Source organism: Strix aluco, chromosome 4, assembly GCF_031877795.1.
Source record: "Strix aluco isolate bStrAlu1 chromosome 4, bStrAlu1.hap1, whole genome shotgun sequence".
Lineage (NCBI taxonomy): Eukaryota > Metazoa > Chordata > Aves > Strigiformes > Strigidae > Strix > Strix aluco.
The window spans coordinates 107173490-107190711 of NC_133934.1; the positions used below are offsets into that span (position 1 = coordinate 107173490).

At 46.5% G+C, this 17222-nt stretch overlaps 1 protein-coding gene across 1 annotated transcript; it reads left to right on the forward strand.

The window, feature by feature from the left end:
* The first annotated feature begins 303 nt into the window (after nucleotides 1-303).
* Nucleotides 304-7629, forward strand: AHSA1 (activator of HSP90 ATPase activity 1). Its single transcript, XM_074824827.1, has 9 exons — nucleotides 304-467; nucleotides 827-1017; nucleotides 1201-1283; nucleotides 1947-2064; nucleotides 3723-3811; nucleotides 4144-4278; nucleotides 5067-5168; nucleotides 5712-5763; nucleotides 6203-7629. The coding sequence occupies exons 1-9, from the start codon at nucleotides 388-390 to the stop codon at nucleotides 6373-6375; spliced, it is 1023 nt and encodes a 340-aa protein (XP_074680928.1). The 5' UTR covers nucleotides 304-387; the 3' UTR covers nucleotides 6376-7629.
* The last annotated feature ends 9593 nt before the right edge of the window (nucleotides 7630-17222 follow it).

Consider the following 17222-nt stretch of genomic DNA (forward strand, 5'->3'; position numbering starts at 1 on the left):
GCGTCCCTGCGCTGGCGCACCACGAGTACCGGCGTGCCCCGCGCCGCCGCGGGGGCCGGACTACAAGTCCCGGCGGGCGGCGGGGCGGCGTCCGGGCCGGGGGCTGAGGGCTGGGTGGCCGGTGGGCAGGCAGCCGCATTCGGGGGCGGCGGCGAGGCGACGCGAGGCGCGGCTGGCTCCGGGAGCGGCCGGCCGGCGGGGGCGGGGCTGAGCGCCAGCGCCAGCTGCAGGCGGCGCGGCGGAACCGAGAAGCCGGGCCGCGCGCGAGGCGGGGGAAGGGCGCCGGAAGGGACCGTGCCGGTGACGGAAGCCGGGAGGTGGCGCGGCGGCCGGCGGTTCTAGCAGTTTCCACGGGCGGTCGGTGCGGAGGAGGCGGCGGCGGTCCCGATGGCTAAGTGGGGGGAGGGAGACCCGCGCTGGATCGTCGAGCAGCGGGCGGACGCCACCAACGTCAACAACTGGCACTGGTGAGCGGGGCGGCCCGGCCGAGCGGCCCCGCGGGAGGCTCCCGCACCCCTGGGCGGAGGGAGGCGGCCCGGCCGGTGTCCCGGGAGGGGCTCTTCCCTCCCTCCCCTGCGGGCGTGTAGGTGCTGAGGTGGGGGTGTCCGGGCTGGTGCCCCGGGAAGGCCCCGGCGTGTGTGTGTGGGGGGGTGCCTGAGCCTGAGGGGGTGCCCGGGGGAAGGGCTCTGTGTGCGTGTGCTGGAGCGGGGCAGGAAGGGAAGGACCGGCGGAAGGCCGGACCGTCCCGGTGCAAGGCCGGACCGTCCCGGTGCGTGCTAGCGGTGTGACCCGGCCCAGAGCCTCACACCGCCCGGTTTTCTCGCAGGACGGAGCGGGATGCCTCCAACTGGTCCACAGAGCGGCTGAAAACGCTCCTCCTGCCTGTCAGGGTGGAGGGTGAGGATGGGGCTTGTGAGGTGACAGAAGTGAGCAAACTGGACGGAGAGGCCTCCATTAATAACCGCAAAGGGAAACTTATCTTCTTCTATGAGTGGGCTATCAAGCTGGCATGGACTGGTAAGTGATGTTCTCCTGTCCTGTTTCAAGGCTAGATTCAAGTAAATGATTAAGGATAAGGATACTTCTCTTGCCTGGGAAATTACAGTACAGGGAAGTATTGTATTGTGATACAATATAACTTTGCTTTTACAACAACCAGAGTAAGAAATGTTGATCTGAACAACATAATTGTAATTGCAGGCACCTCAAAGACAGGAGTGAAATACAAAGGTTATGTGGAAATTCCTAATCTCTCAGATGAAAATGACATTGATGAAGTTGAGGTAAGCACAGTTAAAGGCTGGTGGTATGGCCGTTCTAACAGGAATCTTCACAGCATTAATATTTTCTTCCACGTTACCTTTTTTGGAACATTTGTGTAGAAGTTTTTTAGTTTTAGAGACTGCTTAAGTTGATAGAATCATAGAACAGTTTCGATTGGAAGGGATCTTCAAGACCATTTAGTTCCAACCCCCCTGCCATGGGCAGGGACACCGTCCATTAGACCAGGTTGCTCAAAGCCCTGTCCAACCTGGCCTTGAACACTGCCAGGGAGGGGCGCATCCACAGCCTCTCTGGGCAACCGGTTCCAGTGCCTGACCACACTCACAGTAAAGAATTTCTTTCTTATATCTAATCTAAATCTACCCTCTTTCAGTTTAAAACGGTTACTCCTCATCCTGTCACTACATTCCCTGATAAAAAGTCCCTCCCCATCATGTATCTTTATCAGATTAGTTTCTGTCTTCCAGATATAAAGGCTTTAGCACATGAAAGCATTTAGGTACATGCATACATTATTATAGGCTGACAGAGATGAAGTGAAATATTAATAAAACTGCACTGCTGCTTGTAAAAGTCTAGCTGAAGTCTTAACTGTGATGATGAGTAATAAAAGAACAGTGCAAGTATGGCTTTGTTAATCAGCACTTGTCCTTCTTGTTTAGATCCATGTCAGCCTTGCTAAAGATGAGCCTGACACTAACTTGAAGACCCTGATGAAGCAAGAGGGTGCAAAAAAAATTAGAGATGCAATGAAAACTTACATCAGCACTCTCAAAACAGGTATGTAACTGAGAGAGAGAAATGTTACGGAAACCCATATGGGCTAATGCTAAAGAAAGGATCGGGGTAACGAGAGGATTAGTTCCTCATTGCACCTTAACAGGAAGGTCTCAGAGCAACAGCAGTAGATTTTCTGTCTCTCTTGAAAATGGTTAGCATTTGGCAAGAAGCACTTCTGTCTCTAGACACTGTAGCACAGCCCAGAAAGATTGTTTTTGGTGGTAACCCAAAACCCATTTTTTGATTTATGTTTTAAAACTGAGAATGTCCTTCACATGCTAAAGCTCAGCTATAAAGAAAATAAAGCCAGTAAAATGTGTTTGCTACTCCAGTGACACAGAGTATCAGTCACTGCTTTTGGCAAAATCTGGCCTTTAGTTTGCTTTATTCCCTTAGAAGGTGATATCTTCTCTCTAGTTTGTTGGCTTTTTCTGTTTTGCCACACTAGTAAAGGCATCTAGCGTTTTTTGGATTTGAGAATAACTGACAACTGGAAATTGCTCAGCAGGTTTTGTCATTGAATGAGCTGTCTCAGCATCTGGATCAAAATCTATTTTTTTTTTTTTTAGAAGATAAATCTGATTTCAGCAGTTGGAGTTAAATCAATGTGCTTTGGTTGAGTTCGGCTTTGCTCTCTAGTACTGTCTGGGAACGCTACAGTTACTTTTTATATCCATTCACCTGTATTGCACTACACGTGTTAGATACTCAAGTTTTGCTGAGTACAAACCACCACTGGTTGCTGTTTTTCCAGGATCAAATTTCTGTACCCTTGGTTTTTTTCAGGTGTTACAGTGTTCGGGGTGGGAGATGCAGTCACCCAGTGGAAGACCAGAATGTTAGTCAGGAAGAACTTTATCATCTTGTGGGCTGGAATAAATAAGAATAGGTGGGAATCAAGTATTATGGGATACAAGATCATACACATAAAATTCTGCTATATAATGAGACTTTGCCAGTTTGAACAGATGAAGAGGAAGGAGAAAGAGCAAACTTTTATAATTGGTAAAGGCAGAAGTGATAGAGCTGGAGAAAAAGCAAACATGATGCTGAAAGACACCGAAGCTTCTGATGGAGTATAAAAGTGCTAGTGCTGCTGAACAGGGCACTGGTGAGACCTCCCCTTGGTGTGTAGTCCTGGCATCTGGTGTCAAAAAAGATAAATTGAAGATGGAGTTAGAAGTAACTTTATTCTGTACTACAATTATAAGAGAAATGGAGAACCAGTCTGAAAAGAAATGGAAAAGTTTGGTTTGGTTTGTCTAGACCAGCAAGGTAAAAGTATTTGAGATGTGATTGCTGTTTATACTGGAGAGTGAGAGAGGAAAAAAAGCTGTGTAAGGCTAATATTCATATGAGAGCAACATGTGGAAGATAGTGATTGGTATGTCTAGGCTAGGAAGAGGAGGTAAGTTCCTAACTGTTGGTGTAGGCAGGTTCTGATATGGCTTCAGTGGAGAGCAGTAAGGACAAGAAGAATTAATTGCTTGTAAAAAGAGGTCTGTTTACTTTTTTTTTTTTAAACTGTTTCAAGTTGTGGGTGCTAGCAAGAGCAGAGGAGAAACTGGAAAGCCATTTTTGATTGTGTATTTCAAAGAACAGTTAAAAGGTTTACTTGATCTTTTATTAGTTTCATGGGTGCATTCCTGTCTTTCCAGAATTCACCCAGGGCATGATTTTGCCCACAGTGAATGGTGAACACATGGAAACAACACCTCAGGTGGCTCCTAAAGCAGAAGACCGCAAGGTAAACAAATCTGTGCAAACATGCTTTTGGATCTGTGAAGAAAAGTACACAGTAGTAGATTCCGGGGCTTACAGGAGCAACCTATGCTGTTTATAGGATATATATTTTTTCAGGAATTGGCAGTCTGTGGTGTAGGGCTGACTGTTTCGATGTGCAGCACATGATATTTCTTAAATCAAGCAGAGTGACAAATCTGCTCTTTACACTCAAATGTGGCTGTACCTAATCACGTCTTTACCAAAGGCCTTTGTTTTTTCTCTTGGAATGTGAATCACTTGTTCAGTTTTTTGTGAAAAAAAGTATGTGTGTGTTTGTTCTGCTTGTTTTGTTAGACGGCCGCTAGCAGCAGTACTGCCACATCACAGTCTAAATCCATAGGAGTCAAGATCCCTACATGTAAGATCAGCTTGAAGGACACCTTCTTAACATCTCCAGAGGAGCTCTACCGGGTATTCGTTACTCAGGAGGTAATGCCAGGCTTGTTCTAAGAATTGTTCTTTGCATGGAGGAGGTTGTTCCTAATATGCTTTTTAAGGCATTGTGTAGGACAGTCGCAACCCATGAGAACAGAATAAGAAGGGTGATCTGCAGAACAGCTGTTTAAAGCTCGTGTGTGCATCTTTTCACACAGTTGACAGGAGACGATTAATGCCAGCCAGAAGCCAGTTCCAGACTGCTGTCAGCACCTGTCTGTAGGTGTATCCCTTACTGCATGTGGTCAGATCTCTTGGGATTTACAGTTGTGTGCTTCATGGGTTTGTTTTATTTTTTTGCTTTTAAAGTTATGCGGTATCAAAGTATTCTTTGGGAATAGCTTGCCCTCTCCTGCACGCTATCACATAGTTTAAGAAGAGAGAGTAGCATTGTATCATTATTTAAACATGGTCTTGGTCTTTTGTTCCTCCTTTTATTTAAAAAAAAAAAAAAAAAAAAAAAAAGGCAAAAAATATGATCTTTTCTAAGAACTAGGTTTTGTTAAGGAATCAACAGAGTAAATCAATGTGTGGCTTACAGAACACTGCATAGAATATGAAAGCTAGGGGTTCTTTTCTCTTGGCAGGCAGAATGCTTCTGTAGTGCCTATAGCCTTGTTTTTCTCACCAGGGCAGGGTTTTTGTCTTTTCTTGATGAAGACCTTACACTATTGACTTACCTCCTCTTCCAGAACTTTTGTAGCTGAGTGGGAGGCGTTAGGCAACAAGTTTGCAAGCAGATAATGTCAAGTAATATAGGTTTCCTTCTGAATTCTTTTCAGATGGTCCAAGCTTTCACCCATGCACAAGCCACCTTGGAGGCTGATAAAGGGGGCAAGTTTCAGTTGCTGGATGGCAGTGTCACGGGAGAGTTTGTTGACCTAGTAAGTACTAACTAGTGCAGGTGTATCTTGTTCAGGGGCAGCCTTTTTATTTTTGAGGTATCAATTCTGTAACAATGCTTCATTTAGCTAATTGTGCAGTTCTACCTGGTGCTAAATAGTTATCTATAGTTGCTTGACTATTGAAGCATTCCTTATAGTATTGACTAATGTATGGGATTTCAGTCTGGGGAGAAAATCTGGCTTCCAGTCATGCATCTACCCTGTCTTTATGTGATTTTACTTATTTATTAGGGGTTGGAGGGGTGTTAAAAGATAGTAACTGATCCTTTTCCTCTTTAGCCCTCCTGCCACTAAAGGCTTCTGGACAGGTACATTGTCTCAGTGTTTGGGGCTGTACTATGGCCTACCTTCCTAGAAGAGGAGTGGAAAGGACACTTAAATCTCTTTCCCTCTGTGTGTGTGTGTGTGTTTCTCAAGGGGTCTCTAAGGCTTCAGATCAACACAATTCTAGTTGTTTTCTATTAGACTGCAGGATTTGCAAAAAATTACAGATTACTCAGTCTTTCTTTCTTTCTTTTCAAGGTCCCTGAAAAGCAACTTGTTATGAAATGGAGATTTAAATCTTGGCCAGCTGGTAAGTAGTCCAAAAATGGACTATTGGCATTATAGCCCTTGCCTGTGTTTGAAGAATTCCAGCCCCATTTTCCACACTGCACTCTGGCTCATAATTGGGGATCACACAGTGCTCTGGGAGCTGCACCAGCCTTATCCCAGCTTCATATCCCACACGATCAGGTCAGATCAGCCACTGCTTAGAGCAGCGGCCGGGGATTAGGAACAATGAAGTAGCAACTTGCTCAGCTGTAGCTGCAACTGCTTTGAACCCCATCAAGAGGGAGCCCTCTCCTCCCTCAGTTTCTGAGGAAGGCCTGCAGCTGTCATAAACAGATTCTCTGGGAGGGATCCTGAGGAGTCTTTTAAGTGGTACTTTGTGAGAGGAGGAGCAGAGCAGCTCCTCGGGGCAGCATATACTATACTATGCACTGCTGACAGATTTGCTTTGGTTCCTCTAGGGCACTTTGCAACTATTACCTTGAACTTCACTGACAAAGGTGGTGAGACAGAGGTGTGCTTGGAAGGCAAGGGCGTTCCTGCCAGTGAGGAGGAAAGAACAAAGCAAGGCTGGCAGCGCTACTACTTTGAGGGCATTAAACAGACATTTGGCTATGGTGCCCGCTTGTTTTAATACCTGTTGTTGGGAAGGCTCTGCCTGAAGACTCTGCCATGTGGACTGATAAATTTCTCACCTGTCCCTTTCTAATCTTGGCCCTGCTGCTGAGTAAAGTGGGATGACAGGTGATGAGGAAGGCCGTTGAGCAGCACCACTTTCAGTCCCTCACTGCTTTGTGCATGTCTCATGCTGCAGGGGATTCTCTTACATGTACATACTTCTATTGCTAAATAAACCTAACTTAAAAAAAACACCATGAAGCTTGTGTCCTCAGATGGGCTTGAGTTCAAAGGGTTGGTCGATAGGCTGAGGGAGGGATTTGTCTGGAAAAACACCCTTCAGTGAGGAGTGCTGATCCCAATGTGATTTACTCTTCACTTCTGGGGGAGTAGAGAGCATGAGCTTGATGCAGTTTTTAGTTTGAGCAGCTGCTCATTTTCTGTCTGCTTTTGATCTGCCGCTAGTAGATGTTTCAATCCCTTCCCCTTTTGAAGGGGATCTAAGATCCTCTACAAGCTATTCCTTTCCTCCCTTGCACATCACCACCTTCAACGCAGTCCTTTCTTACACTTGTACTAGCCTGCTCTACAAGAACACCATTCAGTCACCCAGTGTCCAAGACAATCAGCAAGCTACCACTAAAGAAACTCCCACCTACAAAACGATTCTAGCAGGTTGTGGGGCCCAGGGTCAGCTGCCTCCAGGAGCTTGAAGCCAAAGCAAACTGTAGATTTTCAGTGGGGGTGGGATTTATTCCTGTAAAGTAAACAAGGTGCAGTACTTCTTGGCTGACCCCACTTCAGCTGTTGCTTCAACTGGGGAGGAAGGGAAAACCACTTGATGGTTCTCTCCTGCCACTACAGTTAGTTCCCCAAGATGTCTTCTAAAGCAATAAGCTTATTTATAGGTGTCCTGGTTTTGGCTGGGATAGAGCTAAATGGAGGGTTTTTTTTCTTCCTTAATAGCTAGAATAGTGCTGTGTTTTGGATTCACTATGGGATTTGATATGACAAGAATGTTGATAATACACTGATGTTTTCAGTTGTTGCTAAGAAATCAAGGACTTCAAATTCTAATATTAGTCCTGCTAGTGTGAAGGTACACAAGAAGCTGGGAGGGAGCATAGCCAAAGCAACGGACCCAACGTCATGCTCAGTATATAGATAAGGGTTGATCAGGAAGCCCCACTAGAGTTTTTGGGATGGTGGTTTCGGGATTCTCTCTTTGGGATCACGAGCCAGAAATGGGCTGGGCAGCGATCAGTGGGTGGTGAGCAAATACATTTGCATTACCTGTTTGTATTTTCTATTATGATTATTATTATTATTTTATTTTAATTATTAAATTGTTTTTATCTCAACCTCCAAGTCTCCTTACCCTTCCACCTCTTTCTCCCATTTCCTGGGTGTGGGGGAGGGTGTGTGAGCGGCTGTGTGGTGTTTGGCTGCCAGCTGGGTTTAAACCACAACAATAGGATAGGGGGGTAATCTAGTTCTGGTCAGAAGTGTCAATCTGCTTAGCCTAAAGAGTCACTAAAGTGCCCAGATTTCTATTTGAGGCATGAACTTCTCTTGCATACTTTGTTTTCTGCAGAGCACATCTAGTGAGCTACAAGTAAGTAATGTTACTGGGTAGAATTACGGCTTTGGAGATTTTATTTTTTCTAAATTTGAATGGCATGCTGTAGCCATTCTCCTCTGCAGAAAAGACAGGAAAAAACCCCTTCAGTGCCTGTTTGAAAAAACCCAAATGTAATTGTCTGAGTTGCCTTTTAAACTATGGAGAGCATTTCTAGTCTTTTCTGCTCACTATTCCAAAGTGATTATGCATGGTAAAGTGTGTAAAGACATCAAGAGTGCAGTATGAAACAAAGTTCTGTATTGCATACTTATCCCTGTGCTGACCTGTGACAGCAAAGGACATTGTATGAAGATTGGGCACCTGTAGATATGGTGGGGCTTCCCTGAGGCCTGCAGGGTTGTCTCCCTTAAAGCACGGTCTGACTGAGAAAGGGGCCGCAGGTATTTTGACAGATGAACTACTGTAGGCATCTGGTAGGCTGCAGGAGTGTACTGTGATGTAAGCACACTGATGTCACTGTGCAGCATGTTTGTTTGGTTTTCTGTTTGGGAAATCCTGGACAGAAACGTGGGAAGTCTTAAACAGCAGGGCTAGCAAGTGTGTTCACAGCCAAGGCAAGAACTTTGGTAACAACAGCAAAATGATTTGAAAACTGAAAAAGTGAGCTCATTCTAAGTTAACATGAGACAAACTCGACAGCTGAATCACGGTGTTCTCGCTGTGGTTCAGTAGCTGCGCTGGCAGCTGGCCAGGCTGCGGCAGCAGTGCTTGCCTGCAGCAGGGCTCTGCTGGCCCAGCTGAGTGAGGGCAGCAGAAGGGAGGCCCCGCTAATCACCTGCTGCTGGAAGGTTAGGAAATGGGACAGGAAGGCAGCTGAAGTGGAATTTTAATTGCCTTCCTTTCATCACAAACAGGGTTTACTTCGGGCATCCTGCTGCTACTCTAATAGGACATGCTTTGGCCTCAGCCAGCAACCCACATTCATGGGGCTCACGGACTCAGGGCTTTACTCAGAGGCTGTTTGTGGGCTTTTCTTCCAGCAAAACTGACGGCCCTGAGTTATGCTGGTGCTGCCCCAGCTGGCTCCCTGTCCCTTGGGCTGGAAATCACCACCCCCACAGCAGCAGAACAGGCTGTGTTGCCATGTGGCCGTGCCTTGACTGCTGTTCACAACTGAACCTATTGGACCAACCCACTGGTTGAAGAAAGCTTGTGCTAAAAAGCCAGGCTGGGAGGCACAGAGCATATCAGGATGTGCTAACTCTTAACGGGACACAGTGGTGGTGATAATGCCTTATACCACTTCTGCTGTTTACTTGGCAAAGGCAATGTGAGCCTTAAGTCGTTCCATGCTAGTGAAGGTCCCTGCACTACATCTGCCTGCCCTTAGCAGAGATACACTTCTTCAACTACAGCTGACATCTGGTGCAGCTATACAGATGTTAATGAGAAACCCCAGACCTTTGCTTTACTTGGAAGTGTCAGAAGAGCTGGACAGTTTGCAGTCCTTCAGCTATTTGGGGGAGGGAGGGCTATATAAGATGAGGAAGAAAAGCAAGGTCCAGTATACTCCTGCCCAAAGGCTCTTCAAGAATCTGAACTGACAGGATAAGAGGAAAAGTCTTGTGAATTAAAGAAAAAGGTTAAAAAACCAGAAAACAGATAGAAGTAAACAGTGAATTTTTCACAGTGATGAGAGGTCAGAGGTGGACGCTAACTGGCTATGCGCTTATGAGACACGTGAAGAAGATGAATAAGGAGGAACCATCAAACAAAATAATATGGGGTCCCAACCAAAGGGGTCTCTGAACGTATTTAGTGGATTCTGGAATTTCTTGCAACTGGTGATAAGGTACCACTAAAAGTTTACATGGATTCAGAACAGGAATACAAAAATTCATGGAAGAATAAATCAAGGGCTATTAAACAGAACAACCATCACATCTGGCTCAAGAAGCTTCTTGGCCACCAACTGCTGGCAACAATGAAAGTACTTCAGGGACATAGCAATGTGTGCTTGTCCTTCTCTTTACTCCTCCTTTCTAGTCACCAGCTGTTGACTGCTGTCAAAGACTGGATGCTGGTTTAAGTGGGCCTATGTTATGACTCACCTGGCCCTTTCTCATATGTTTTGATCATTTATGTATGTGAAACTTCTATGGGAAAATCAGGCCACAAATCAAACAGATTGAAAGCCCCTATCCTAAGTAACTACTAAAACTGCTTTGAAATATCATCACAACCCTATTTCAGTGGCAAAATGGGAAGAACTTAAATAAAATATCTTTTTAAAAAGCTAAAGTGAAAATAATTGGATGTTTCCAGCATGACAGGGTCTGACAGTTTACCCTAGAAGACTTACTTGGGAAAGTGGAGCAGGCTTTCAGAATTTGATGAGGAATGGGGCTGGGGAGAGGGAGGCAGGAAGAAAAAGAGGTGAGAGCCAAAGGAATTAGATCAGTCTGTAACATCAAGTCATGAAAAAATACTGAAAAATAGAGTCAGTAACCTGTAAATACCCAGCTAATCAGGTAAAAAGTAGTGATCAGCACACCTATATCATGGCTACATCAAGCATAACTCTTATCCAGTCAACCTAATGCCTTTCTTTGGCAGAATATCTGGGTTTTATTAAGACTTTAGGCAATGCTTTATATGATATTTTTATTAGTAAATAAGGGAAGGCCTAATAGAGCTGTAATGAATCCAGTATGTTTCAGTATAGAAGATAATATACTTGATAATTTAAAAGTCCAAAATAATTTACATCACCACTGGTGCTGTAAAACCCTTAGAAGACAAGTTTAGGATTCAACATTATCTTGACCAAGTGGAAAAGTGGTCCAGGAGAGGAAAAAAAAAAGTGTATTCCACCTCACTGAATTGCAAAGTTTTACACTGAGGTTTTAACCACCAGTAATGTGTAAAAGAGAGGAAGCAACAGGCTTGGCAGCACATCTGTAAAAGATGTTTAAACTGGGCAGGTTGTGAATTTTCATATTAACATAAATTTAAAACACCATGGAAGAGAACAAAAGCTGCCTGGGCAGGCTGGGGTTTATAGGTCTTGTGAAGAAATCTGTCCATACAGCATTAAGAAAGCCCTGGATAAGAGCTCATGGCTTCAGTTTTGGCTCCACCCTTCAAGAAAGATGTGAGTTACTTGGAGTGAGCCCAGTGGCAGGCAATGAGACCGACCAGAGGTCTACAAGTACAGCTTCTAAGGAAAGCCTGAAAGAATTGGATTTGTTTAGGCTAGAGAAGAGAAGATGGCAGGAAATAGGGCGTGCAATGATAAAATTCTGAAATACATGAGAGGTAGGAGCAAATAAGGCAATAACATGCTCTCTGTGACCACTGCAGATAAGATGCAGTGGGCTTAAAATAAAGCAGGAAGGATTTAGACTGGCTGCTAGGAAAATATTTCTCCCTGCAAGAACAGTAAAGCTGAGGGTTACTGTGGCATCTCCATCACTGGAGAGCTTGAAGCCCAGGAGAGACCGAGACCCGTCAGTGAGGAATGATTTGCCCACGTTCCTGTGGTGGGACTGTGTAGTTTCTTGAGACCCCATCTAAATCAGTTTTCTGTGGTCTTCTGTGACGACTTTCTCCTGGCTCTTCAGAAACTTCAGGGCTACCCTGCCAGCTGCTGCTCAGCTCCCACAGCACAGACAAGCCTGGCTGGGGCCGGGGCTGGCATGGCAGGGGATGCTGGCTGGCGGATGGGCTCTGCTGCGGCCCCTGGCCCATGTGTGATGGTCAAGCTGTGCAGGGCTGTGATCCCTACTGCTGGGCTCCCATGCAGTGAGAGAAGAATAGCTGACATGCTTGCAAGGACCTGGAACAAAGCAGGGGCCAGGCCCCACCAGCTGGGCTCCTCTCAGGCATTTCCGAGGGCCAGCTGGCTGCTGCGTGGCAGGGAAGGAGGGTGAGACATTCCTTTCCCAACTGCAAATGTGTGGGTCCATCCTCTGTGGAGACAGAGGGAGTAAATCCTGTCATGTGGACACATTGGGCAGGGCTACCCCAGCGCAATTTCAGCATCCCTCTGCATGGCATCAGTGAAAGCAGAGCAGAGGACGGGCTCTGCTGGGTGCTGGGGACATGCCAGGGGTGATTCTCCGCACTCAGGGTGAAGGCAAAGCCCAGGAGACCAGGTCTTGCTACAAGCTCCTGTTCACCCAGTGTTCATGCTGTGGTCAGCAGGGCTACAGCCAAAAAAAATGCAGCTAGTGTGAGATTTTTTTTTTTTACTCTTCTACAGAGAAGTTGGTGGTTGTGTGTCACTCTGTGCCACCAGGACACCCACCCCAGAGGGCTGATGTCGCCAGTGTGGTAGATCCCTTTACAGTCTGGGAGTGATGGTGCCTGAAAGGTTGGGGTTTTTTTTCCCTTTTGAGAGCTTCAGTTTTAACTCAACCATCACAACCACACTTTGCTCTTTCCTAGGCTAAGGCCAGGCCTTGCAGTTCAGGTCTGCTCCACAGGCTTTGGCCAAACTCTCCTGACATTATCATCCTCTGTCTTCTCCTCCCAAAGCAGCTCCTTCTGGGCCCAGCTGGGCTTTTTGCGTGCTTTCCAAGCAGCAGATTCTTGGAGCAGGAACCCTGAAAAAAAGCAGACAGCTAATGGCATCTCTGCTGCTGTAAATATGTTTCTATGAAATTTCTTGTTCATCCCTGAGCAATGGGCTGCACTCACCCTGCCTGTTCCGCAGGCAGCTGACCATGCACCCATGCCTTCAAGGTGTCATTCACAGTCAAAAGTTCTTTGTACAGCTTGCTCCTTACTTGTCTGGGGCCAAGAGGGGAGGTCAGCAGGGACAAGGACATGCTGACCATTGTGCACAGTTTGTGTATAAACTAACTCAGCTGCAAGTCAGATGCCAGGGAACTGGTACAGCTGAGACACATGAAGCTACAGTCCAGGCTGGAAAACTAAGACAACTAAAACTAAGACAAGAAGTCTTGTGTTCAAAGCAGCAAGCAAAGGTACAGCTTGAGACTGACACAGACTCGCTCCGTGACTTCAGGTGACATCTACAGGTCTTGAGCACCTGCAGAATTAGGGCGGCAATTCCTCCTGTTTCCATCCTCTGGCTGTGGGATTTCTATAGCCTTGGAGTTTCAGAGCAGGGCTCAGCATCCAGCACAGCAAGGTCTTTTTTGTATGTTGGGCATGTTATATACACAGTCGTAACTGCTGACTGTCCATCCTGGAAGAGTGGTTTTCTCTGTGCTGCTTTTCCTGCAGAGTGGAGCTCAGCCTGCTCCTGCTGCCTTGGGCTCCATGCAACAATGTTTTTGATGTGGCAGAAGACCAGCGGGAAGCTCAAGCATCCTTCATGGAGAGGAGCTGTCTGCTCCCCCCAGGCAGGGACCAGCCAGCCATGGCGCCAAGCAGCTGCGGAGCAGAGCCCTGTGCTGGAGTAGCAGATAACCCTTGACAGATGTGCAACCAGCACAAAACAAAATGAGCAAGAAAGAAGGAGGGAAAACAGCTGGAAATAACAAGAACTTGCAAGTGGTCACAATTTATGTGGCAAATTAACGGCAACAAAAAGTTGTGATCCCTGGGAAGCTTTGCAAATCCCCCTGCTATCATTAGTTGTTGGCTCCAGAGGTGGTTTGTCAAACCAGTTTTCCAGCTGGGATGATGCCGTTTTTGTTTTTTCACCTGCTCCCATGCTCAACACCTGCTTAAAGCAGGGTGCTGGTGTAACGTCAGCTGGCAGTCTGCTCTGGCCAGGCTGAGCATGGAATAAAACCTGGGATCAGGGCTGAGACACAGGCAATGCACTGGCTTCTCAACACTGACCCTGATGGTCTTCTTGTATGCTTCCTTCCCTGTGAGCAGAACTTCACATATCCCATGGCTGTGGCGGTAGGCTCCAGACAGTCTCTGTTAGCTGCGCTTCTTGCAGCCAGACACCATCAAATACAAATGCTAAGGGAAGGAAGCAAAGCCACCAAGGTCTTAGCAGTACAGTTGGAGCTGGGGACGCAAGACATGTAACATTCACCATAGTGTCATCCCTCTCAATCAAAACAAATAGCAATGTATGCTTCTATCCCAACTGAATTTGGGAGAAATCTTGCAGTCACTTGCTGTTGTTCTTGTGGGGGACTTTAACCTCCCAGATATCTGCTGGGATCACAGCACAGCAGAGAGGGAACAATCCAGGAGTTTCCTGGAATGTGTGGAGGATAACTTCCTCACAAGGATGGTGAGTGAGCCAACCAGGGAAGGTGCCCTCCTGGACCTGCTTCTGGTGAACAGGGAAGAGCTTGTGGGGGAAGTAAAGGTTGGAGACTGTCTAGGGTGCAGTGATCATGAGATGATTGAGTTTTCGATCCTTGGAGAAACAAAGAGAGGGGTTAGTAAAACTGCCACCTTAGACTTCTGGGGGGCAAACTTTGACCTGTTCCAAAGACTGATTAACAAAATCCCTTGTGAGGCTGCCTTGAAGGATATGGGAGTCCAGGAAGGCTGGACATACTTCAAGAGAGAAGTCGTAAAGGCACAGGAGCAGGCTGTTCCCGCATGTCAAAAAACAAGCAGGCGGGGAAGGAGACCGGCCTGGCTAAACAGGGACCTTTGGCTGGATCTCAAGAACAAAAGGAGAATCTATTGCCTTTGGAAGAGGGGCCAGGTCTCTCATGAAGACTATAAAGATGTAGTGAAGTTATGCAGGGAGAGCATTAGGAGAGCCAAAGCGCAGCTAGAGCTCAACTTGGCTACAGCTGTTAAGGATAACAAAAAATCTTTCAATAAATTTGTTAACAGCAAAAGGAGGATTAGGGAAAATCTCCCTCCTTTACTGGATGCAGAGGGAAACATGGTAACTAAGGATGAGGAAAAGGCTGAGGTGCTCAACGCCTACTTTGCCTCAGTCTTTAGCAGTGGAACTGGCTGTTCCCTGGACACCCAGTCTCTTGAGCTGGGAGATGGGGAGGGGAAGCAGACTGAGGTCAGCACAGTTGAAGAGGAGGTGGTCAGAGACCTGCTACACCACTTGGATGCACACAAGTCTGTGGGACCGGATGGGTTACACCCAAGGGTGCTGAAAGAGTTGGCAGATGTGCTCGCCAAGCCGCTTTCCATGATTTACCTGAAGTCATGGCTAACTGGGGAGGTCCCATTGGACTGGAGGGTGGCAAATGTGACACCCATCTACAAGAAAGGCAGAAAGGAGCATCCAGAAAACTATAGACCTGTCAGTCTGACCTTGGTACCAGGGAAGGTCATGGAGCAGATCATCTCGGGTGCCATTACAAGTCATATAATGGACAACCAGGGGATCAGGCCTAGTCAGCATGGGTTTATGAAAGGCAGGTCCTGCCTGACAAACCTGATCTCCTTCTATGACAAAATGACCCAACTATTGGATGAGAGAAAGGCTGTGGATATTGTCTACCTGGATTTTCGAAAAGCATTTGACACAGTTCCCCATAGGATTCTCATAGAAAAACTGGCTGCTCATGGCCTGGATGAGCGTACGGTCTGCTGGGTCAAGCACTGGCTGGATGGGCGGTCCCAGAGAGTGGTGGTCAATGGAGCTAAATCCAGTTGGCGGCCGGTCACAAGTGGTGTTCCTCAGGGCTTGGTGTTGGGACCATTTCTGTTTAACATCTTTACTGATGATCTTGATAAGGACATAGAGTGCATTATGCGTAAATTCACAGATGACACCAAGTTAAGCGGGAGTGTCGATCTGCAGGAGGATAGGGAGACTCTACAGAGACCTGGATAGATTGGATCGGTGGACCAACGTTAGTGGGATGAGCTTCAACAAGGCCAAGTGCCAGGTCCTGCACTTGGGCCACAACAACCCCATGCATCACTACAGGCTTGGGGAGGTGTAGCTGGAGAGCTGTCTGGAAGAAAAGGATCTGGGGGTTCTAATTGACAAGCAACTGAACATGAACCAGCAGTGTGCCCAGGTGGTCAAGAAAGCCAACGGCATCCTGGCTTGTATTAGAAATAGTGTGACCAGCAGAAGTAGGGAGGTGATAGTCCCCCTGTACTCTGCACTGGTGAGGCCACACCCTGAGTATTGTGTCCAGTTTTGGGCACCTCAATACGAGAGAGGTATCGAGGTGCTGGAGTGAGTGCAGAGGAGGGCAACGAAGCTGGGGAAGGGCCTGGAGAACAAATCCTATGAGGAGCGATTGAAGGAGCTGGGACTGTTTAGTTTGAGGAGGAGAAGGCTAAGAGGAGACCTCATCACTCTACAACTACCTGAAAGGACATTGTAGAGAGGTTGGTGCTGGTCTCTTCTCACAGGTGATTAGTGATAGAACAAGGGGGAATGGCTTTAAACTGAAACAGGGGAGGTTTAGACTGGACATTAGGAAAAACTTTTTCACAGAAAGAGTGGTCAGACAGTGGAATAGGCTGCCCAGGGAGGTGGTGGAGTCACCATCCCTGGATGTGTTTAAGGGTTGTTTGGATGTGATGTTGGGGGATATGGTGTAGGGGAGAACTTTGTAGAGTAGGGCTGATGGTTGGACTCAATGATCCCAAGGATCTCTTCCAACCTCAGTGATTCTATGATTCTATGAATTGCATCAGCCACACACACATATATAAAGTGCTTTATTGCAGCATGAGAATAAAGAATTATTCTCTATGAAATTTTGTCAGAATAAAAGACATTTTATATATATTATATATAAAAAACACAATAAACGTGAGTGGAAGCTTAGAGATTCATCACTTAAATAGCAGTGGGCTGGACAGAATCTTTGATGGGCTGTAAAAATAAACACTTGCTTAGTATCTCCTTCTCCCAGTGTGTAAGGTGCTTGTGTGAGGAACAACACTGCTTCTTGTTTCTCATGCTCCAGTTCATGCCTGTATCATCCAAACCATAGAGGCAGCGAGACAGAACAGCCACTCAGCTGTCAAACAGCTTTTAGCGGGGGGGCTCAATGCAAGGAATTTTTCTACATGCCCTTGGATAGGAACTTCATTTATTACAGCAATTAATAGTTTCTTTTTTGGGGTTAGACTGGTTGACATACCCCATATAAAGAAGAGGAGAGTGCGAATCCTGGGTAACAGTCCTTATTATAAGAGCACTTCCTCAGAGAGCAGTCAGCCTAACAAACAAATTGGCTGAGCTATTGGAAGTCTCCTTCAAGAAAGGGTGTTTGCAAAGCTCCTGTTTCCATGCACGAGTCCAATACTGGACACTAGGCACATTTAACAGGAGGTTGTTTTAAAGAAGTCTGTGCACTGATGGTAAATAAGCTCCTTTGAGAGTCTGCTGATGTTAA

Excerpts from the sequence above, each read along its gene's own strand:
- AHSA1 (XM_074824827.1), top strand. The coding sequence starts at position 388 with ATGGCTAAGTGGGGGGAGGGAGACCCGCGCTGGATCGTCGAGCAGCGG. Across the intron at positions 1,018-1,200 it reads TATCAAGCTGGCATGGACTG|GCACCTCAAAGACAGGAGTG; the intron begins GTAAGTGATGTT and ends TTGTAATTGCAG. Across the intron at positions 1,284-1,946 it reads ATGACATTGATGAAGTTGAG|ATCCATGTCAGCCTTGCTAA; the intron begins GTAAGCACAGTT and ends CTTCTTGTTTAG.